The sequence below is a fragment of the Lithobates pipiens genome, unplaced genomic scaffold (genome assembly GCF_037356315.1).
Source record: "Lithobates pipiens isolate NorthernLeopardFrog02 unplaced genomic scaffold, aLitPip1_a1.2 Scaffold_18, whole genome shotgun sequence".
NCBI classification, from domain to species: Eukaryota; Metazoa; Chordata; class Amphibia; order Anura; family Ranidae; genus Lithobates; species Lithobates pipiens.
Genome location: NW_027507758.1, coordinates 186,528,313 through 186,552,422, shown reverse-complemented (window position 1 = coordinate 186,552,422; position 24,110 = coordinate 186,528,313). Strand labels below are relative to the sequence as shown.

Below are 24,110 nucleotides of genomic sequence, written 5' to 3'. Positions count from 1 at the left end.
TCTTCGGGGGTCTTCTCGCCGGACTCCTCCGCTATCTTCTTGTAGCTCTTTTGCTAGCGGAGGAGTCCGGCTTTCTTCCTCCCCACCGCCGGCCTCTTCTCCCGACTTCGGGGGTCTTGTCCCCCTCTTCGGTTCTTCTGCCGGGCCACCGCGCCTTCTTATAGCTCTTTTGCAGGCGGTGGCCCGGTCTTCTGTCACCGCTGTCGCCGTCGCCTTCCGTTCTTCTTCTTCTTCTTCTCCAGGAGATGTTGACACGTCGCTCTCTCCGGCCGGAATGCCAGAGCCGCGCTGCGCGGCCACTTATATAGTGACAATGGGGCGGTGTCACATGGTATAGGTCACATGGGTTGGTCACATGGGTTGATGTCACATGGGGACTATGACATCGTAAGGGGGCGGGGTCACCATGTGACCAACCCATGTGACATATACCATGTGACACCGCCCCATTGTCACTATATAAGTGGCCTCGCAGCGCGGCTCTGGCATTCTGGCCGGAGAGAGCGACGTGTCAACATCTCCTGGAGAAGAAGAAGAAGAAGAAGAAGAAGAACGGAAGGCGACGGCGACAGAAGACCGGGCCACCGCCTGCAAAAGAGCTATAAGAAGGCGCGGCAGAAGAACCGAAGAGGGGGACAAGACCCCCGAAGTCGGGAGAAGAGGCCGGCGGCGGGGAGGAAGAAAGCCGGACTCCTCCGCTAGCAAAAGAGCTACAAGAAGATAGCGGAGGAGTCCGGCGAGAAGACCCCCAAAGACGGAAGACCCCCGGAGCTGTGCAATAAAATATTTTATCTCGTGTGTTGTGTTTTTTTTTGGGTACTTTTATTTTACAGGTGAATGTGTAAGGGTACATTGTACCCCATACTCATTCACATAGGGTGGGGGGCCGGTATCCGGGGGCCCCCTTATTAAAGGGGGCTCCCGGATTCCGATAAGCCCCCAGCCCGCAGACCCAGACAACCAACGGCCAGGGTTGTCGGGAAGAGGCCCTTGTCCTCATCAACATGGGGACAAGGTGCTTTGGGGTGGGGGGGCCGCGCGGCCCCCCCTTCCCCAAGGCACCCCCCATGTTGAGGGCACGCGGCCTGGTACGGCTCAGGAGGGGGGGCGCGCTCGCTCGCCCCCCTTTCCTGGCCGGCCGGGTAGCGTGCTCGGACAAGGGTCTGTTGTGGACTTTGGGGGGACCCCTACGCCAATTTTTTTCGGTGTTGGGGTTCCCCTTTAAGTCCATACCAGGCGGCGGAGCCCGCGACGTCTCCTTCGCGGGCCCCGCCTACCTGGAGACGCGCTCGAAATGAGCAGACTTTTCTCCGGGCGGGAACAGTCCGCTCATTTCGAAAGTACAGCGGACTGGCCCACACACGGGCGGACTGTCCGCTGAAACCAAGTTTCAGCGAACAGTTTTACGGAAATTCCGTAAGACTTTGTTCGTCAAACAGTCCGCTGAAACTGTCCGCTAAAGCCCACACACGAGCGGACTGTCCGCTGAAACACTGTTCAGCGGACAAAGTTGGGCGAACAGTCCGCCCGTGTGTACGCGGCCTAACTGTACCCTAACAATTATCTCAACCATTTCCACCTAAAGATGGACTCTAGGCCCTTGTAACAAATACCAATGCAGGTATGTATCTATTAAAAGGCCATACTTACAATATTGGGCAGCCTAGCTTCACCTGGGTTCAAATACTCTTTGGTGTCCGAAGAACACCATACAATTACTGTACTAAGCGTTTGGCATTCACTTACCCATATTCATCTTAAACATACCTATATAACCTTGATGCTATTTTAAGTAGCTAGTCACATGAGGAACCTAGACCTCCTGACTATTTAGAGAAGCTGCCATTAAATTTATGGCCTAGAAGTAAAGCACATCTTGGTGTATAGCTAAACTCTGCTTCAGTTCATAAGGAAACCTATAAGTAGTGAGCAAGTGGGAACCACCTGTGGGGCAAAGGCAGTAATAAAATGCTGTAACATTTTCAAGCTCTTCCCATCTCTATCAAAGAAAACTCGAGGCCAAAACTTTTTATTTAATTTCAGGCAGAAAAAGGTTCTTCTTTCATACAAGAGGCACGCTGTGAATTTGAGAGTCAGAGTATTAAAGGTGCAAGGTAGCAACATATTTTGACAGCGCTGGAAAAATATCCTGTACCTTGAATTTTTGTTTTAGGTCCTTATGATTAGGTATGTGAACACATTGATAAATTTTGAAAGCCCAAAAAAAGCTTAATACATGTTTCAGCAATAGATGCACATTTGAACCAAGAATGTTGGGTAACTCCCTAAGGGCTGTTTTTGGGCTCCTCCAGAAACATCAGTAGAAAAATTATTCTAAAAACTGTTTTCTGAATAAATGCATCTCAAGGACTCAATTCAAACTAAGCTGAGCATGTCAATGCATATAATACTGTATAGGCCTTAATTTGCAGGTTACTGCTTTCCCTTTAGTATTGTAGGTGGTTGTTTGCAGAATGTCCTCTAAAAGTTACATTCTTGGCTCTTGGTGAGCTTTTTTACACAGTTCAACCTCACTGAGGGGGTACGCAGTGCTACTTGCTGCAACTTCATTGATGCAAGACCAAGGCTGAGATCTACCTCTGTGTGTGTTTTATAATACAATGCTCATCTTTATTCATCTTCTGGTGAGTGCATTATAAACTGGTGGAGTGATATCACAGCAGAGAGCCTACAGACCATATTTTTTGGTGGAATGTCCTTTTCATGAGATGCCAACTTCCACCTTATGTCTGATGCACGTTGTGACTTTTTGCAGTTCTTTTCAATAGAGATGCTTTAATAGACTCAATGATTTGTTATCACAATGCACTCTATGTTTTATCATTATTTGATGTTTTATGTTGTTTTTTATTTTTGGCTGATTATTCACTGCATTTTTAGCGCTGCACTTATTTGATTGTAAATGGTTTGTATACAGCAACCCCGATCCTCCTTTTCTGGGGTATCCTACCAATGTTCTTAGCTACTCCCCCTTTTTAAGTGCCCCCAACCCCGATCTGGGCTATGTGTGTCCATTAACACACACAGTGCAACTCAGCCCCACACTGCTCTTGCCTCGCCGGCTCCCACTGGTGCCTCCATGTCCAGAGAGGAGAGAGCAGAGAGCCACTGGTCTTGTGGCACAGCACTGGATTGAGATCAGGTTTTTTTTTTACCTTATTGCAGAGAATTCATTAAAGGCTAAGTTCACCTTTCCAATTAAAATATTAAATGCACATATTTTGTGCAGTTTTATTTTTTTTAAAACATCACCCTGAAAAGTATTGCAACGTCAGGCTCCTGCACATACTGTTTGCAGCTCTGTTGTCAATACCACTGTATGGACTGCCATTTTCAGAGCTAAAGGCAGCGTGAATAACCCCTTAGCCCCGACAGGCATCATCCCAGTACCATTTTTAGAGTGGGCGGTTGGCTTTTTAGGGATAACAATAAATGTGGCTAAAAGCCAGACGGCTGTTATCCCGGAGGAGGGGATGTCCCCCCCCCCCCCCTCCTGCTGCTCTTCTCGGGCCTCCCATGCCACTGGGAGACCTGAGCCACGATGCTGCACTTCTGCCGCCTAGATTGGAACTGGAAGGAAACCGTAAACAGCTTCCTTCCAGTCTCCTATGTGTAAACACGGAAGCGATGTCACAAAGTAAATTCTGGTTTACTCAGCTGCTAATGGCGGCAATTAAAAAAAAAACAGTATTCAGAAGCACCGTTTTTGGCGATCTGAATACTTTGAAGTGCAAAGGGTGGCACAGTGGTGTAGTGGGTAGCACTCTTGCCTAGCAGTAAAAGGGGTCGCTGGTTTGAATCCATGACAGCCATGACACTACCTGCCTGGAGTTTGCATGTTCTCTCTGCTCCTGCGTGGGTTTCCTGTGGGTACACCGGTTTCCTCCCACAATCCAAAGACATGCTGGTAGGGTAATTGGCTTCTGTCCAAAATTTGCCCTAGTATATGAATGTGAGTTGGGGACCTTGGATTGTGGGTTCCTTGAAGGTAAGCACTGATGTGAGTGTGCGATGTATGTGTGGAGTGCTGCGTAAATTGACAGCACTATCTGGGTACCTTAAATAAATAGGAATAATTGTAGACACGCACCCACACTCACTCAGGTTGAACTGGATGGACTGGTGTCTTTATTCAACCTTACTATAACGCCAAGGCAGGCCTTCTCGTCCAAAGGACTTTATACCCCCAATCCCTCCATAAAGAGTACCTGTCACCACCTATTACTGTCACAAGGGATGTTTACATTCCTTGTGACATTTTTTTTAGAGAGACATTGCTGCTCATGCAGCAAAGAAAACGCACCTGTAAGTCATGCCCGCATATGTAAACAATGTTAAAATCAAACATGTGAGGTATTGCTGCAATCGCCAGAGCAAGAGCAATAATTCTTGCACTAGACCAGGGGTCTCAAACTGGTGGCCCTCCAGCTGTTGCGGAACTACAAGTCCCATCATGCCTCGCCCTATGGGATTCATGCTTGTAACTGTCAGCCTTGCAATGCCTCATGGGAGTTGTAGTTCTGCAACAGCTGGAGGGCCAACAGTTTGAGACCCCTGCACTAGACCTCCTCTGTAACTCTAACCTGATAACCATTCTTTTTTTTTTTTAAGTGTCGCCTATGGAGATTTTTAGGTAACATAGTTTGTCACCAGTCCATGACATGTTAGGTATTTTTTTACTCAGCGTATCATCTTTCACATTATACAAAAAAATTGGGCTAACTTTATTGTTCAGTTTCTTTTTAATTCAAGAAAGTCTCTTTTTTCCCCAAAAAATTGCGTTTGAAGGATCAAATGATGTGCAAATACACAGTATGACATAAAATATTGCAACAGTCACCATTTTATTCTCTAGATCCTCTGCTAAATATATATATATATATATATATATATATATATATATATATATATATATATATATATAATGTTTGGGGGTTCTAAGTAATTCTAGCAAAGAATACAGATTTTAACTTGTAAGCAACAAATGTCAGAAATAGGCTTAGGCATGAAAGGTATAAACTATGGGTGTGCTGCTCAGCATGTCCACGGATCATACAAAAACAAAGCTGTCTGCCATATTGGCGATGGTATTTGTAGTTTATTTATTCACAGCCATGCTTTTTAAAAAAAAGTACCAGAGGGTGCAGGGAAAAGAACCACACCGCTGTCACACTGAGGGGGCATCAAAGACAGAAGCTGGAACATGTTACATGTTCCCCCCTAAATACAGGTAAAACATACATGTTCCAAAGGTGAATTTATTCTTTAAAGTAAAAATTCCTTTGCCTTTACAACCACTTTAACCCCCCAAAAAATACTTTTGAGCCCACCTGACCCATATACATGCACATATGAACATAAACATAAATGCCAGGTATGGCCATGTATGAAAAAATTGATTACCCATGACATATTGCTGCACGTGTTGGAGTGAGAGCAATAATTCTAGCACCAATATTCATGGTTAACCTTAAACTGATGACCTGTAGGTACTTTTAAAGCATCCTCTATGGAAAATTCTAGGTACCGAAATTTGTTGCAATTTCACAGGCGTGCGCAAGTCTAGGGCTTAACATGTTTGGCATCTATTTACTCTGCGCAGCATTATCTTCTATATTGTATATGTGTACCATAAAATTAACACAAGTGTATTTTTACCATGAAAATTTGTGCACGATAGACTGTTGCATTAATATTGTGTTACATAGAAATTTGGAACTACCACCGTTTTATTATCCAGGGTCTCTGATTTCATAAACGATATGTTTTTTTGTATTCTTTATTTACAGTGACAATACATATAGCTAACAACGGCTAGCCAGGTGGCTAAATTTTCCAGTCTTTGCATCTGTTAAAGTGCCTTGAAAAAGTATTCATACCCCTTGAAATGTTCCATATTTTGTCATGTTACAAACAAAAATTTAACTGTATTGTATTGAGATTTTATCTGCTAGACCAACACAAAATGGCACATAATTGTGAAGTGGAAGGAGAATGATAAATATTTTTCAATATTTTTTTCAAATAAACATCTGAAAAGTGTGGCGTGCTTTTGTATTCAGCCACCCTGGGTCAATACTTTGTAGAACCCCCTTTCACTGCAATTACAGCTGCAAGTATTTTTGGATATGTCTCTACCAGCTTTGCACATCTAGAGAGGGAAATTTTTGCTCATTCTTCTTTGCAAAATAGCTCAACCTCTGTCAGATTGGATGGAGAGTGTCTGCGAACAGCAGCTTTCAAGTCTTGCTACTGATTCTCAATTGGATTTAGGTCTGGACTTTGACTGGGCCATTCTAATGCCCTGTACACACGGTCTGACTTTCCGACGGAAAATGTCCGATCGGATCGTGTTGTCGGATAATCCGATTGTGTGTGGGCTCCATCTGACTTTTTCCGTCGGAATTTCTGACACACAAAGTTTGAGACCTGGCTTTAAAATTTTCCGACAACAAAATCCAATTGTTTAAATTGCGATCATGTGTAGACAATTCTGACGGACAAAGTGCCACGCATGCTCAGAATAAATTCTGAGACAAAAGCTATTGGCTACTGGCCTCTTTATAGTGCCGACGTATGTTTTTTACGTCACCTCGTTCTGAACGATCGGATTTTCTGATAACTTTGTATGCAAGAGAAGTATGGGCCAAAATCCGTCAGAATGTCTGACCATGTGTACAGGGCATAACACATGAATATGCTTTGATCAAATCCATTCCACTGTAGCTGTGGCTGCATGTTTAGGGCCATGGTTCTGCTGGAAGGTGAACCTCCTCCCCAGTCTCAAGTGTTTTGCAGACTCTAAGGGCCGGTTCACACTGCAGGCGATGCGAGGCAACACCGACTTGCCTCGCCGCGACCTCAGCGGCAACTTGCAGATGACTTCTGTATAGAAGTCAATGCAAGTCGCCCCGAGGTCGCCCGAAAGTAGTACAGGAACCTTTTTTCTGAGTCGGAGCGACTCGAGTCGCTCCTCTCAGAACGGTTCCATTGTACAGAACGGGGGCGACTTGTCAGATCGAGGCGAGGCGAGTCGTGACGCCTCGCATCGCCCGCAGTGTGAACCGGCCCTAACATGTTTTCTTCTAAGATTGTCCTGTATTTGGCTCCATCCATCCTCCCATCAACTCTGACCAGCTTCCCTGTCTCTGCTGAAGAAAAGCATCCCAACAATGGTAATGCCACCACCATATTTCACGGTGGGGATGGTGTGTTCAGAGTTATGCGCAGTGTTAGTTTTACATGACATATATAGCTTTTTGCTTTAAGGCCAATAAGTTCAATTTTGGACTCTGACCAGAGCACCTTCTTCCAGATGTTTGCTGTGTCCCCCACATGGCTTCTCGCAAACTGTAAATGGGACTTCTTATGGCTTTCTTCTATGGGAAACTGTCAGCCTCACATTTTTGCTTTCACCACATCTATTGCAAAATTATTTTTCAGAAATGCCTATATTATCTTTCGAGTATCTATTTTACTGTACTGTCCCACACCACATAACTCAAAAGTTTATCTAAGGTTTCTTGTCTGTTCTACCTTTTGGTTCATTGCCAACTTACCCCATTCTGGAATAGGTATCCATTTGTTTCCACTTCAAACACTGTAAACATGGCAGGTGACTGGATAGGCATGAAAATGTTTAAAAACGCTTGGTAAATATTAAGATATCTGCAGCATGCCTCATTAAAATAAAATAAAAAATAAAATAAATTAGGTATCATGCGCACACTGTGAAGCCAAAGGTTGAAGAAAGGATTATTACTCCATATATAGGCAAATCAGGTAAAGGAAATAGAACATGACAACCTAAGATCATGAGATGAATGAACTACACCCAGAAATTAATTCAGTTCAATAGATACATATGCCCTTGTCACTTTTTAACATGGCCATTTGCTGAACACAGTGTAAAAGCTTGGAAGTGTGACTCACGCTTCTATCTTTGGATGCAAATTACATGCAAGTCTGAAGCCTTTAAGATCATGAGGGTTACTGACTCGCAAAAGTTTTTTCTTTTTTTTTTAACATTTACTATTTAACCACCTCGGAAGGATTTTCCCCCTTCCTGACCAGGCCATTTTTTGTGATTCAGCACAGCGTCGATTTAACTGACAATTGCGCAGTTGTGTGACGTTGTACCCAAACAAAATTGATGTCCCTTTTTCCCCACAAATAGAGCTTTCATTTGGTGGTATTTGATCACCTCTGCGTTTTTTTCTTTTTGTGCTACAAACAAAAAAACAGCATCAATTTTGAAAAAAAAAAGAAAAAAAACAATATTTTGTACTTTTTGCAATACTAATTACCCTCCCAAAAAATGTAAAAAAACTAATTTCTTCATCAGTTTAGGCCGATATGTATTCTACATATTTTTGGTAAAAAAATTGCAATAAGTGTATATTGGTTTGATCAAAAGTTATAGCGTCTACAAAATGGGGATACTTTGTCATTTTTTTAAATTTTTTTTACTAGTAATGGCAGTGATCTGCGATTTTTTACCAGGACACTTTTTTGGGATCATTGACATTTATACAGCAATCAGAGCTTAAAATAGCCACTAATCACTGTATACATGTCACTGGCAGGGAAGGGGGTTAACACTAGGGGGCGATCAAGGGGTTAGTTGTGTTCCCTAGGTGTGTTTCTAACTGTGGAGGGATGTGACTGACTAGGGGAGGAGACATAGCATTCCTACTTAGTAGGAACACACGATCTGTTCTACTCTCCTGACAGAACTGGGATTTGTGTGTTTACACACCCACAGATCCCCATTCTCATTCTGTCATGAGCGATCACGGGTGCCCAGCGGAAATTGCACCTGCCGGGCACGTGCATCAGCTCCGGGGACACCTCCGTGCCTGCTATAGCGTCTTCAAGAGCCAACATATAGCTACAGTGATTTGTGCAATCGTGCCAATGGTCGGCAAGCACTTAACATAAAATTGATAGTACATCTTTGAATCTTGAGCTGGTCTTTAGATGCTGCACTAGTTTTCTTTTTCTAGCATGTATAATTGACTTAAAAATTGGACCCATGCTTTCAGTCAAATTTTTTATCAGTCTAATAGACCTTGGATGCCACTCTTAACCTGCACTGTGCTGTCACATGCTGTCAGCCCCCTTGTAATAGCAATAAAGGCAGAACAAAAAAAAAGAAGGAATAAAAGTTTAATACCAGAAAAAAAAACATAATGGGGTCATAATTCCTGTCAACTCCTTATCACAACAGGTATTTTTGGGTACTGAAATATCCATTTACTATATATCATCTATTTACTTGATGCAACTTCATCTTTTATATTTTAACCAAAAAATTAGGTATTATATTGTTTTTGTGTGGGAGATTTGTTTGAGTGTATATTTTGGAAAATATAGATTTGATAAACAGTAGCGCAATTATCATGTCACAACTGCCACCAGTTTATTTTGAAGGGCTTTTGCTTTCAAAAACAATATTTTCTAGGGCTTATAGGTAATCTTAAGGAATAAAATGTGAATCTTAACATGTTTGAGAAAACAACAAAAAAGGGTTCTAGCAGCAAAAGGGTGAATAATAGGTTTGCACCGATACCAGTATTGGGGTGCCAATACTAAGCAGTTTCACTTGTACTCATGCAAATGCTCCAATACCCAAAATGGATACCTTTTTTGTGCGGTGCAATTTGAGCCCATACAAAGTGAATGGGCTCAAATAGCACTTGCGTCCATTTACACCAGACTAGCTTCTGGTCCAATCAGGCCCGATAAAAAAAAAAAAAAAAAATGGAGGAGGACTGCCACCCCCTTCCGTTTGGGCAGACTGGATCAGAGGCAGCTGGGTATAAATGGACAATGGAAAACACAGACCTGCCATCTGCCCCACTCTGTTTCAAGGGACTTACAAGTTAAAGGGACTTACAAGTTACTTTATTTCTTATTATTTCTTATTATGTTTATCAACATCTCATCAACATGGAATTACCAAATGTCAGAATTAAAAAGATCTTTTAAAAAAAATATATAATATGACATCAAGCACCTGAAAAAACAACAACAACAAAAAAAAAACGATGTTTGTCTAAAATTAGCAAAAAACCATTACTGTGTCCACGCTAAACTAGTCAAAAGCAAACCACTTTTAAGAACTATAATTAACGTGATACTGAAGTCTCTTTTTTTTTTACATGTTATACTTACATGCTCTGTGGAGTGGTTTTGCACAGAGCAGCCCAGATGCACCTCTTCTCAGGTCCCTCCTCCCCTGTTGAGTGCCCCCACAGCAAGCAGCTTGCTATGGAGGCACCCGAGCCACAGATACCTGTGTTTATTCAGACAGAGAGCTGCATCCTAGCCCCGCCCCCTCTCTCATCGGCTCACTGACTCTAATTAACAGCAGTGGGAGCCAATGGTGCTTCGCTGCCATGTCAGCCAATGAGGAGGGAGAGCCGAGTCTATTGTACAACATCACTAAGTCGAGATGGGGCTTAGGTATGTATTATGGGGGCTAAAGGGGAGTTTTTTTCCCCTCTGCCTTTACAACCGCCTTAAATAAGATGAATTCCAAAACACTTTTCAGTAACAATTTCAGGGTATGCATAACAATATTAGGTTGTAGTGCAAATTTGTACTAATGGGGGCATATTATGATCATAATCAATGCACAGGGCCATATTATACTACATAATTGTGTTTTGCATATATTGAACTAAAGAATGTGCTCATCTCAATTCTCAATTGATAATTAATAGGCACAATTGCATATTAATACCACCTATTTTCTGATAAAAATGGAAATTGAATCTCTTAAAAAAAAATGCCTTTTTAACAAGTCATAGTTTAAGAAAAAACTGCATATTTTAACAGAGAAAGGGAGAAACAACTATTTAGTTTGTAATAGAAAATAATCTGTTCACAGCATGAAATTACCTGGCGGCAAGGGAATTAATTGCTGCTCCATGGCCTGTGCTAAACTGAATAATTCAATAATTGCTTAAACATAATAATCAACTTTTCACCAACCTTCAAAAAGTATCATTGATGCAACTATATAGCAGCATGTAAATTGCTTCATGAGAAATGGGATGATTATAGCAAGCCATGGCAGGGCACTGTATTCTGGATTAACATTTGTAACGCTTTGTCTGTATTAGGCAAGAACCTACAAGCTGCAACAAGAGAGGAAAATATGTTTGCTTAACTGTCCAATACAGTAAAAGCAGCGTTTTATGGTAATCTTTTACAGGGGATTTAGGATACAGAGGCTTTATAGTAATAACATCTGAAAAGTTTTTACAGTAAAAAATACATTTTAAAGACCAATGGCAAACGTAGCATAACCGCAACCTACATTGATCCACTGCTCTCTTCCATCAGATTCTTACTTGGTTATATCAGACAAGAACCTGTAGAGAAGGTGTATAATGCTGTGTACAGCCAGCATTGTGAAAGTGTGCAGTAGACTTTAATAAACAAGTGCAAAAAAAAAGAGACAAGGTACATTTTCCCTGCTGACACTTGTTCTGCTGCCCCATGGATTACAGCTTGCACTGTTGCTTCGTCTTCATGGGATGTGTTTAGCAGACACTGGGGGCACATTCATAAAGCAGAGAATCTGTCATTCAGCAAACACTCTCTGCAAGTGAATCTTCCAGGTCCATGTGTTTTAACTGGCAGTGAGCGATCCTCAACCAGAGAATATTTGGTGAAATTCACACCAATTGCTTTGTAGCCAGACAGATTAGAAAAAATTCACTCTAGTGAAGTTTAAGGCATGAAAGGAAGAATAACTTGATTTTATGCCTTACATGCCTTAAGTTTTAAGTATTTGTACCAAACTACCCATATGAATTGCCAAGGGCTGCGTTTCTTCAAGAGATTCATAAAAAAGAGATTCATAAAAAAGGGTTTAGGGCAAGATTGCAAAGTTAGATAAAAATGTATTTATTTATTTGCTATAGACCTCAACTAAATACAAAAAGTATATTTAAAAACCCTTTTCTAAAGTTTCTGTTCTTCCCAGCTTCAAGCAATCCACTGAAATTAAATTACGCAGATTTGAGAAGTTCATGACCCAAACTGGGTAGCAGGCTCTCCGCTGCTGGGAGAATATATTTTATCAGCCAGGAAAGTCATAAGGCTCTCCTGTATAATGATATTTAATGGTACCCTATCTTCTCTAGTGCCTTTATCTTGCCCAGCCTGTAGAAAGCAACTATACAGTAAGCACATTTGCTGTAAGGATTATTCCTCAATTAAATCCACAGCACGTTGGCTTCTGCTTAGAATATGATTCTGATCCCTTGGCTGCCTTTCCTATTCTACACAATTTATCATGCACCGATAAAAATGGCAGGATTATGAGCTGAGCAAAACCACAGATTTACGTAAGTCTATGTTTTGACAGCATAGCAGCAGTGCCGTTTAAATAAGTACTATTGTTTGCAGTGCTGTCTATTCTAGCAATATATCTGCCTCATTTTGCAATGTTGTGCAAGTATTTGACTGATACTGCCAGTATTTTGCTTGTCTCTCATCTATTCAGCTCAATCTCCTTCCTAGGTAATGACCCTTCTAGTGAGGCAGAAACTCAATTATTTTGTTATTTTCCAAGAATTTTAATACACACTTTTACAGCCAAATCACCTTGCATAAGGATCTTTCATCTGAACAAACTGCTATAAGCATTTAAAGAGAGAAGCAAACTGCAGGTCAGTGGTAGCATGTTTCTACTATCTCCCATGATGCCCAGAAAGAAGCTATTCCAGCAGATAGATTAGCTTAATAGATGTAACTCATGTTTAGTGCCAACACTTGTTTATTTTCAATACAAAAAAAAAATGTTTGCCTTAAAGGGGGCTGTAGATTTTAGTATAAAAATCTCCACTGCTTCCAAAAGGATAGATTACTAGGCAATGACACTCTATGCCTGCTCAGTGCTACATGCAGGTAAACCACTGCTACCAGTACAAAACAACTAAGCATGGACAATGTAGCCCCCAAGGCCTGTATAAAGACTAATGGCAGGGTCTCGGATGGGTTTCCGCTGCAGCAGGGTACGCATCAGGGGTGCCCTCTTTCCCCTTCCCTTTTTGCCTTGGCGTTAGAACCACTGTAGATTTTGCTTAGGGCCTCTCAGCAGTTGGATGGATTACGGATTGGGCTCCCCGGAGGAAAAAAAGTGTCCCTATATGCAGATAACACCCTGCTGTACCCTGCTGTATCTTCATGATGCAGATTCTTCCTTGCGGGCTGCCCTACTCCTCTTCAACGAATTTGGTCACTTTTCAGGTGTCCACATTAATTGGAAAAAATCTGTACTTTTTCCCCTGGACCCTATGGCATGGGACACTGTGGCGGATACTCAGCTGCAGTGGGTTGATCAATTTAAATATCTAGGCATTCACATACGAGACCTTATGAAATTTTATGACCTTACTACTACGCCTCCTGGGGGACCTTGCCGTTAAACCTGCTGGGCCATATCAGCCTCATAAAAATGGTATTTCTCCCGAAGTTGGATTACCTCTTTAGGAACTCCCCAGTATGGATTCCGAGTGCCTTTTTTAAGGACCTGTACAGATGTATTGGGGCCTTTATTTGGGGGGGGGGGGGGCTCTGCTCTACTCCCCGGTTGGTAAGATCTACTCTATGTCTACCGATGCGGGGGATTAGTGCTGCCTAACTTCCAGGTTTATTATTTCAACTGTTATGGGGTAACCCTAGTCTTCCACATTTCCAGACAGTTCCGGATCCACAGATTTGGGCAAAATATGGGATTAAGGTCCTCTGTGATATTATGCCGGCGGGGACTCTGCTAGGATACCAAGACCTCACAATTAAATTTCAGCTGTTTAGATGGATGTTTTTCCATTACTGGCAGCTGCGCCATGCAGCTCTGGCCCAGTTCCCAGAACCTATAGCCTTGACCATGGATCCCATTGAGGAGCTTTTAGCACAGGAGTCCTCGACTAAGCCTCTCTCTTCCCTCTACGTGTCCCTACTTAGCCTACACTCTCCCAAATTGGAGAGGCTCTGGGAGGTGAGGAAAACTATATCCCCACATTAGAAAGAGAGGATTGGAATGAGTGCTTTGAAGATAGTTTGAGGCTGGTTGTCTCCTCCAGGGATAAATTGATCCAAAACAGGTTCCTACATAGGGTGTACTATACTCCTCAGAGGCTGCACAGACTGTACCCCCAGAGAGATTCCCTTTGTAGTAGATGCCAGATGAATACCGGCACTTATTTCCACATGTTCTGGAGCTGCCCCAAAGTGGCACAGTTCTGGGCGGCAGTTTTTGAAATAATTAACAAGCGCCTCCAGTTGTCCTTAGCGCCCTCTCCAGAGTTGGCCCTACTCAGTATACAGGAAGAAGATCAGATACCTCGGTACACTAAACTACTGGTTTCATATCTGCTGTACTATGCTAAGAAAGCTATTCTGCTTAAGTGGAAGTCTGCATCTCCCCCAACAATGACTCTTTTGGAACAGTCTATTAACAGTGCCTTACCAATGCATAGAATGACTTACCTGAATAGGAAATATGAATGTTAATTTGTAGCTTTCAGAACCCAATTGGGTTCCAACATTGTATTCACCCTCACTGTCTAGCTTCATATACATTGTTTAGGAAAATATGTACCACTCTGTAATCGTTGATATATGTTCAATTGTTTGTACCATACTTTTTTTTTCCTCAATAAACTGAAATTCTTGACCATGAAAAAAAAAAAAAAAAAAGCATGAACAATGTAAAATAAACCATGTCAGCTTAAAAGTAAGCCCCACACCCAAATTCGTCATCCTGTTAGAGCTCACAGTTTGCTTCAAAAATAAATCAGCCAGTAGAACCTAATTATACTAATATAGCCCCCTTTTCATGTCCACTTAAAGGATAAGTTCATATTTTAGCAAAAAATAACAAATGCACATTTTTTGCAAGCATTTTTTTGTTTCTGCAGCTTCTGAAGCATTGCACTGCTGGTGCCATGCAGGTTTCCTGCAGACCTATCAGTGTATCTGTGCGCCCATACATCATACCTGCAAGCAGATACAAACTGACAAGAAGACTCAATGAACTACCACAGCACTCCACAGTGCCCTGGTAGTTCATTGAAAACTACAAGCCAACAGCAACAAAGGATGTCGGGATTTGCAGTCTTCCATTCACAAAGGACCATGATTAAGCCCCGCCTGGCCCCTTTTAAAAAAATAAATAAATTGTGACAGCTAGCAGGGGAGAGAAGATTCCCGCTAGCTGTCAGAGGTGGCCAGTTTGTTCTTAACATGTGACACCCTGAATATGAGTGTAACATGTTACAAAAGGTGAACTTATCCTTTAAAGTCAAATTGTCAAAAACCTGGACAGCTCCACCTACAGTATGCATATGATGAAAAAATAAGTACATTTTGACTTTTCCTGTGAAAGATTAACTCAGCCATGTTGACACTTCCAATTAAAGCACCATTAGGGAATCCCAGGTGGGGTCACAGCGGTCCATATCTCTGGATCCAGAGATGGATTAGGTCCCATGGAGCCCTAGGCATCATGGCAGATTTTTGCCACTTCACAACGCCAAGGGATTTACCACAATGTGTGCACAACGATGCTGTGTGTTCAGTACCATTCAATTTGAACAGAACAACCTATGCATTTAGACCAAGTAGAAAAAATTGCTGCACACCAAAATCCATCTAACAGGTTTATTGAAAGACTACCACCAGGACTATAACAACGATAAAAGCGAAAAAAATGCTGCACTTATCTAAAAGCCCAACCACCAAATATTATTCCAAATATTGTAAAGCTGCAATTATCAAGATGTGACACACATCAAAAGTAAATATAAAACACGAATATAACTGCGCTACCCCACAAATTTAACCTGACAAATAATTCACATATACACTACTAAAGCACTTTATTTATTCATTTGATATCTTACAATGAATTCATTTATTTGATATTTTTTTAGGATTGTTAGGATCATTTATTATATTTTTGTCATTTTTTAATTAGTTATTTATTCAACACTAGTCACATGGTGTTTATATTTAATTTCTTTTTCATATTTCTTTTGATGTGTATGAGAACTGTTACTGGGGATTCCAGGTCCTTGGTAGTGTATATGTGAATTATTTGTTAGGTTAAATTTGTGGGGTAGTGCAGTTATATTCTATATAACTATAAACTATAACAACGGACCAAAGGGTGACAATGTTTGACACATACATTGTGCTTCTTCAAGCCTCAATTGCACTGCACAAAACCAGGATGCATGTACTAAAAAGTTAGTTAGGATTTTATTGCAGCTCACCCGCAAGGAAACACCATAAGGGGAGCACCATAATAAGCACACGCTTCTGGTTATGATAAACGCAATTGAAGAGCACCTGTCACTTGATTTACATATAAGGACTATTTGTGTATTCACTAAAGACTATGTATTTTTGGTTTAACCACATGCTCACCGGGCCATAGCTGAAAGACTGCTACAGCGCAGTTGGCTTATCTTGCTCCTGCGCACCACCTGGCACGTGCAACTGCGAAGATTCATGATATCACGGATCACAGATCACGGTAAAAGGCCGCTGACAGCCATTTACCATGTGATCGCTCCGTCAAATGACGGAACGATCACTTGTAAACAAACCGGTGTCACGTCCGGTTGCTCTCTCTATACCGATCAGTACAGTGTGAGTGGAGAGGGGAGAGATCAAGTGCTGTAGCACTCTGGGCTGGATGTGTACTGCCCACAGTGCTGATCTGTGACAATTCCTGCACTCATCCAGCCTTCCATCCATCCATGCTCAGCCATCCTTAGCAATACTATCTATACTCAGCAATACTCAGCCATACATGCTCAGCCATACTCATCCATCCATGCTCAGCCATACTCATCCATCCATGCTCAGCAATACTCATCCATCCATGCTCAGCAATACTCATCCATCCATGCTCAGCAATACTCATCCATCCATGCTCAGCAATACTCATCCATTCCATCCACACTCAGCCATACTAGACCAATCCATCCCATCCATACTCAGCCATCCCATTTATACTCAGCGATACCCAGCCATCCCATCCATACTCAGCCATACCCAGCCATCCACATTCATGGCTCAACCATGCTTAGTCATCCCCATCCATGCCACTACAATGCCTCAATGCCTCCCTGCATGTTGGGCCTCTGTATGTGGCCACAGTGTGTAAAAGTCTCACACCTGTGGTATCACCATACTCAGGAGGAGTATCAGACAATGTGTTGGGGTGTCATTTTTGCCATGTACATGCTATGTGTTAGAAATATTGTATAAATGGACAACTTTGTGTAAAAAGAAAAAGGTGTTTTCATTTTCTTGCCATATTTTCCAAAAACTTGTAGAAAAAAATGACAAATGTTCAAAAGACTCAATATGCCTCATAGATTATACATTGAGGTGTTTTCTTTACATAATGGGGTCATTTTTGGGGCATTTTTATTGTTCTGGTGCTCCAGGTCCTTCAAAAGTGAAAGAAGTAGTGAAGAAACGTATGCTCCTAGAACGCCTGATGGCGCTCCCTGCATGTTGGGCCTCTGTATGTGGTCACGGTGTGTAAAAGTCTCACACATGTGGTATTGCCATACTCAGGAGTAGTAGAATGCATTTTGGGGTGTAATTTGTGGTATTCATATGCTGTGTGTGAGAAATAACCTAACAATTTTGTGAATTTATTTATTTTTTTTTAAATCTTGATTTTGCAAAGAATTGTGGGAAAAAATTACAATTTAAAAAAACTCACCATGCCTCTTTCTAAATACATTTGAATGTCTACTTTCCAAAAAGTGGTAATTTGGAGGGTATTTGTACTGTCCTGGCTTGTTAGGGTCTCAAGAAATAAGCTAAGCCGTCAGCACTTCAGATGTGATAAATTTTCAGTGATTGCCACCATATAGCTTGTAGACTCTATAACTTTCACAAAGACCAAATAATATCCACTGATTTGGATTCTTTTTACCAAAGATACGTAGCAGTATAAAATGTGGTCAAAATGTATGAAGAAAAATTACAAATTTGCTAAATTTTATAACAGAAAAAAAGAAAAAAAAATATTTATTTTTTTTTACTGAATTTCTGGTCTTTTTTTTCATTTATAGCGCAAAAAAACAAAAAACAGCGTGATTAAATAACACCAAAACAAAGCTCTATTTGTGTGAAATAAAGGACAAACATTTCATATGGGTACAGTGTTGCATGACTGAGTAATTGTCAATCAAAATGTGAGAGCACCGAAAGCTGAAAATTGGTCTGGTTTGGAAGGGGGTTTAAGTGCCCAGTGGTCAAGTGGTTAAATGTTCAAAATTTACCAAATGTTAATCTAAGAGCACCAGTCACTTTATTCATTGTTCACTAATTTGCACTGGTTTTAACGTTTATTTTGGGTTGAAATTTCATGATTTTTTATGAATTTCCATTTTTATTTTTACCTCTAAGGTAGAAGAGATTTTGATATATATTTTAGGAATGCGTTACAGTCCATTCAAAGTTAACCACTTGCTAGCATATACCAAGGTTTGATCAACTGCATACTTAAGAGCACTAGTAACTTTAATTGTTATTGTTTAAAGAGCACCGGCCCCTTTTATTGTTTACACTATGTCTAAGGTCCATTTAATTTAAATGATTGTGGACTTAGAGCACTTGACACATAAATTTGCAAAAAGGAAATATTTACCTATAACAGAACAGCACCACACCTACTACCTTAACCTATTCCCCATGAAACAGTAGCAGTCTAAGCTGCAAGGACCTTAAAATTAAGTTGGCTTTCTACAACCAAGAACAGGGAATCTGACCTGTGACCTTAGGTATGACGTTCAAATACACCCTAATCACTCTAAATACATCAAAAAAAAAAGTAAAGCACCATTATGAACTGGTTTGGGGCCAAGTGATGGAAGCACAATGTCTGAAACCACCTTAAAACATAACTAAAGGCAAACCTTTTTTTATGATTTAGAGTGGAGAGGGATTAGAACACCTGTCAGGTTTGTACTGCTGTCTCTCACCCCAGTTAAGGACATGCTCTCCATTTATCCTGGTGACTAAAAACACAAATAAAAGGACAAATCTTCCAATGGAGACACTAGTTCTGGTGGCCCCATATAACTTCTACGGATTTCCTTCAATTCGGAGGGCTTTCCTTTCAATTCTCGTTGTAAGTACAGGGCAGGAAATGAAGGGAAATCTCCCCAAAGGCACACCGATGGAAATAAAAACCTGACAGGGATTATACTCCAAAACAGAAAAAAAATAAAAAGTTTGCCTCCAGTTCTACTTTAAGCAGGAAAGAGTTTCATCAAATACAGGGTGACCTTATCCTTATCCTTATGAAAGACCAAAAAACTGAGGAGTGCAGGACAACGCCACCAGCTCTGAGATTTTGAATGCTGAAGTACTGGCTACTAGGAATGCCATGCGTGTTAACTTCCGAATATCCTTGAGGGTCAGTTCACACCACATGCAGTACAGTGCAGTTTTGTTCTGCATTAAAAACGCATGGGAAGTAGGTTATATGGTTTCCAATGGCATAGCACACACCAGTGCAATCAGTTCCAGGGCTTTTCTGTTCCAGAAAAAAAAAGTAGATTGTGCTGCATTTTTCCTGCACTGGACTGTACTGGAACGCATCAAAAATGCACTGGAACACATCAAAAATGCATAAAAATGCACTGGACCTTAGTATGGTGGGGGTGGGGGAAAAACACAAAAAAGAAAAAAAAAAAGCACCTGGGATGCATCCGGAAACACATCAAAAACACACCTGAACGCATCAAAAACATATCCGGAACGGATCTGGAGTGAGTTTTTGTGGTGTGAACCGGCCCTGAAAGACAGTTTTTGCAGCATCAATAATACCAGGTTAATGTCCCATAGAGACAATAGTGGCCGGAATGGAAGGATAATATACATAACACCCCAAATAAAAGTGTGGACAAGTGTCAATCCTGATACCTGACCCCTAAATGCTTAAGGACAATTTCTGTTCTACCCACACTGGAGAAAAAACAGGCGTGGGCCAGGAGGCAAAAACAAGCCCATATTCCGAGGGGCTTATACCATGCAAAATATAACTTCCAAATACAAAAGTATATGTTTGGAGATGTGTTCTTGCAAACCTTAAGCTTGGTGGCAATGACAGCACACCTTAACCCTCTGTGCCTCAGCATTGGTTTTAAACAGACAAGCTCTTAAAGCCAGCAGCTGTAAAGCAAGGTGGGCAAGTAGGCATTTTCAACAAATCTTCGAGAAGTAGCAGACACAGAGGACTATCCACTACAAGACAAGTAAGATCTGTGTACCATAAACTGCTTGCCACTCTGGAGCCACCAGGATCACTAGAACCCCCTTGATTTATATGTGGTAAAGTAGCCACAACAAAAGCTTCATATGTGGGTATAAATAAGAGTTTAGTGATCCCAATGCACCCACAACTGTTTAAAAACCTGTTCAATTTTCAATTGAGGCATGGTGATTGGAGATTGACATATGGTGTTACCCCATTATTGGTGAATTTGTTGGAAGCTCTCCAGACAAAGGCTTACGCTCCCTGATCCAGACCTTTTTGAATAAGATAGTCTTGCCAGTTTTCTATACCTGGTATGTATACTCTGGATAAAGCCAACACACAACTCTCTGCCCAACACAGTATGTTGTCCTAGCGCTGCATTTTTGGTCCTCACCAAAGATATACACTATTAACCAAAATGATATATAAGCATTATGTATATACACCACTGCCGAAGCTTTGTCTGACTGTACCAGCCTCAGGTGTCACTCCAGGTGGTGTGTCCGGCAAAGAAGAGCCCAGTCTGTTCACTTAAAGCTCCAACACATTGATGGGAAGTCAAACACCTTCTGGTTCCAAGAGTATGCAGCTGATCAGATACTTTCCGACTAGCAGCAGAATAGAGCAAAGTTGCCAAACTAGAAATTACTTTATCCGATGACTTACCTTGATCACTCTGTCCAAAGACAGATGAGACTTGTTCCACTGCAATATGAACTTATATGCTGCAAGGTTCTGATATGGTGTTACACATAAGAAATGACTGTGAGGGCCACTATCATGGGTCATAGATGAGCACCTGAGAGCATACAGAATACAACTTCAGGTTTGCCGTTTCCACAGTTTTTCCAATTGAAAAATCACCTAGTTGGTATCCAAGATCTGCTCCAGGTATTCTAGATGAAGTGATGGAACCAACAAGATCTTTTCGAAAACTAAAATATATCCCAAGCCTTCAGAATCCAAATGGCAACCGACAGGTTCTGTGCAAGACTCCACATGCAATAGAAAGTCATCCAGAAACCACACAATTGTTATCTCTCTCAAACTCAAGGCATATAACACTTGGTGAACACCCAAATATTCAAAGGCAAGGCTGCAAAGAGATAATGCTTCGCTCTTAATGCAGCTGCAGCCATGATCCTGGTATAACCACTTCCTCCTGAGGATGTATATGCATGTCCTAAGGACTGGAAGTGGTTAATAAACATCTATTCACTCAAATATTGTATGCACTGATGCAATACATTCACTTTGAACTACATAATAAAAAAAAAATTAAAATAATAAAAGAAAATGGGTATAGCCTCAAGTAAACAAGTTTGCAGTAAAAAAAGGAAAGAGAGTGCAGAACTTTGAACTACAACTTAAAACAGACCACTTCTATAACAGAAAATCATGTGTACTGGTGGATTTTACTCTAAATTATTAAAAAAGGGAATTCAGAAAGCATATTTAGTGTTGAGTACAAGAAATTAGAAATATAGGAAGGATATAGGATCGTATAGGATAAGAATGCATTTGGGTACACCAGCAGGAAAATACATATGTACACAAAGTAGCAACTGGGGCCATTTATGTAATCCTACCTCAGCAGCTAAACCGATATGCAAGCAAAAAAATGAAGTTGTACAATCAAAAATCTAAAGATGCAAAGGTTGCAGACGCTTATGTCAGACAGCACATTTTTTAAAATGTTGCAAGGTTTTGGATTAAAGAACTATGTTATGCTGGAGGACTTCAAGGAGACATAGGTCAGATTTTTACAAGACTAATATTTCTTAAACAGTATACTTACAGGTAGCCAAACGGACAGTATTTATCACAAACCATAGGCTTGCACTTCTTGGGCCGTGGTCGGCACTGACAGATTTCACAATTGTGGATGTGTGTCTGAAAGCCATATGGACAGTCCAATGCACAACCTGATATGAGCCCTGTACACAGCTCTTCTCCTAAGAAAACAGAAAACACAGACAAAATTACTTTTACTGAAACCATATAGAGCATGCTGTTTATTTAGCCTTTCATATATTTTGCTATGGCAACATACTGTATAGAGTAACTCAGTGGACATGTGACAATTCAAATTTGGATTGGTTGAAAACTGATCAAACTATTTGAATTTTGTGTGAAGAATAGGTGACACCTGAAATGTAAATAAAAGCATGCCGGAAATAAAAAATGCAGGAAACAATAGCAACGTCCCCCCACCCCAAGCCATAACAGGCCCTTCGTGTTTGGTATGTATTTTACAGGGAACCCCATGCCAAAATTCTTTTAAAAAACAGCATGAGGCTGAGGCCCCTTCCAGAATCCATACCAGACCCTTCTTATTCGAGCATGCAGCCTGGCAGGTCAGAGGAGGGGGGGGGGGGGGTGAGCAAGCCCTCCCCCCCTCCTGAACTATACCAGGCCACATGCCCAGGCAACCCAAAGCACCTTTGTTTACATTTTATCTGTCAGTGGGGAAGCCCACTGACAGCTGATGAGTCACTGATTATGGATGCTGCAACAGTCTTCCCGGCCCGCTCCTTAACAACCAGCTGTTCTTCACACAGAATTTGAACCAGTGGATAATTTTTTGACCGAATTTGAAGCATTCCGAAAATTTGAAATTTGTTAGAAAATTAAGAAACAAAACAAAATTAAACACAACTAAACTAATTCCAAAACAAATGAACGGAACAAAATTTGTAACATACTAACTTACCCGAAACTAAACAATTTTTTCCATTCTGCACGTCTATAATTCACAGTTGTGTCCTATGGTACATACAGTAAGCGGTGCCCTTTTCCAGTGGGTGCTCGAGCAATTTCCCCTCTTTGCACTAAACATGGACCGTTGCTCACTCTTATACACCCGCCTCCCAGGAGAAGCCTTTTTTTTTCAATGTTTAGCCGAGGTGGAGAAGAGGGGAAAATGACATCTCCAAACTCCATCATGGAGTAATTCTCCAATTCTCCAAATTCAAAGTCATTTTGTTTGCACTGAGTGGCTAGGTATGGCCACCGGCTCTGTTCACTATAATGACAGGTCACTGGCGGCCGCACGTAGTTTTGTGGCTATCTGCACAGCCACCAATTGCCTGCAGTGATCCTTGCTGGACGTGCGCAAAGATAATTGCTGGCTGTACAGAGATCTGCGAATAGCCTAAATCATCATTGTGAATGTACCTGCCTGTATTATCAAAGGTTACATATCCCAAACATTGTTCGTTTGTGGGCTGGAAGAAACAAGAACACAAACATTAAAATATATATACACATACATCTGTCTCAAATTGTGATTCTTTACATATTGTTGCTCATCATCGAGTGTATATGTTGTATATATTTTTCTCGTCACATCCGAGTATCAGTATTTTGATATATATTGAACCTCTTACTGACTGCTGTTCTAGTATTACTGTATCTTCAATGTGAGTAATCCATAAAAAAAAAAATCGAAAATGGCGTTTTGAAGGATACCAGGTAAGGCGATTAAAGTCTAAACTTCTCATATTTAATTTAACCTTTATTATGATGATATTATTAAAGGATCCAAAACCAAAATCATCCATGACTCCTACTACGTAAAAATATTAAAGCACTTAATGGGGGACCTGCAATCAGTTGGACAAGAAATGTGATAGAAAATGGCAACGATTAAGTTATAAAAAGATCAGATTTTTATTGTCAAAACACTCAGATCTGAGAGAGGCAACTTTGGCCTCAGCTACAAGGTCGTTTCTCACTCCTGCTACTGCACAAATGAAAACTATAGCTGTGATCTTGG

The 24,110-nt window shown here is 41.1% G+C and overlaps 1 protein-coding gene across 1 annotated transcript in view; it reads right to left on the bottom strand.

The window, feature by feature from the left end:
• CRIM1 (cysteine rich transmembrane BMP regulator 1) overlaps positions 1-24,110 on the bottom strand; it is a 1,166,729-nt gene that overhangs the window by 222,374 nt on the left and 920,245 nt on the right. The window contains exon 9 of the mRNA XM_077486443.1: positions 22,131-22,287. Coding sequence (XP_077342569.1) covers positions 22,131-22,287 — 157 coding nt within the window. The remainder of the gene's footprint in view (positions 1-22,130; positions 22,288-24,110) is intronic.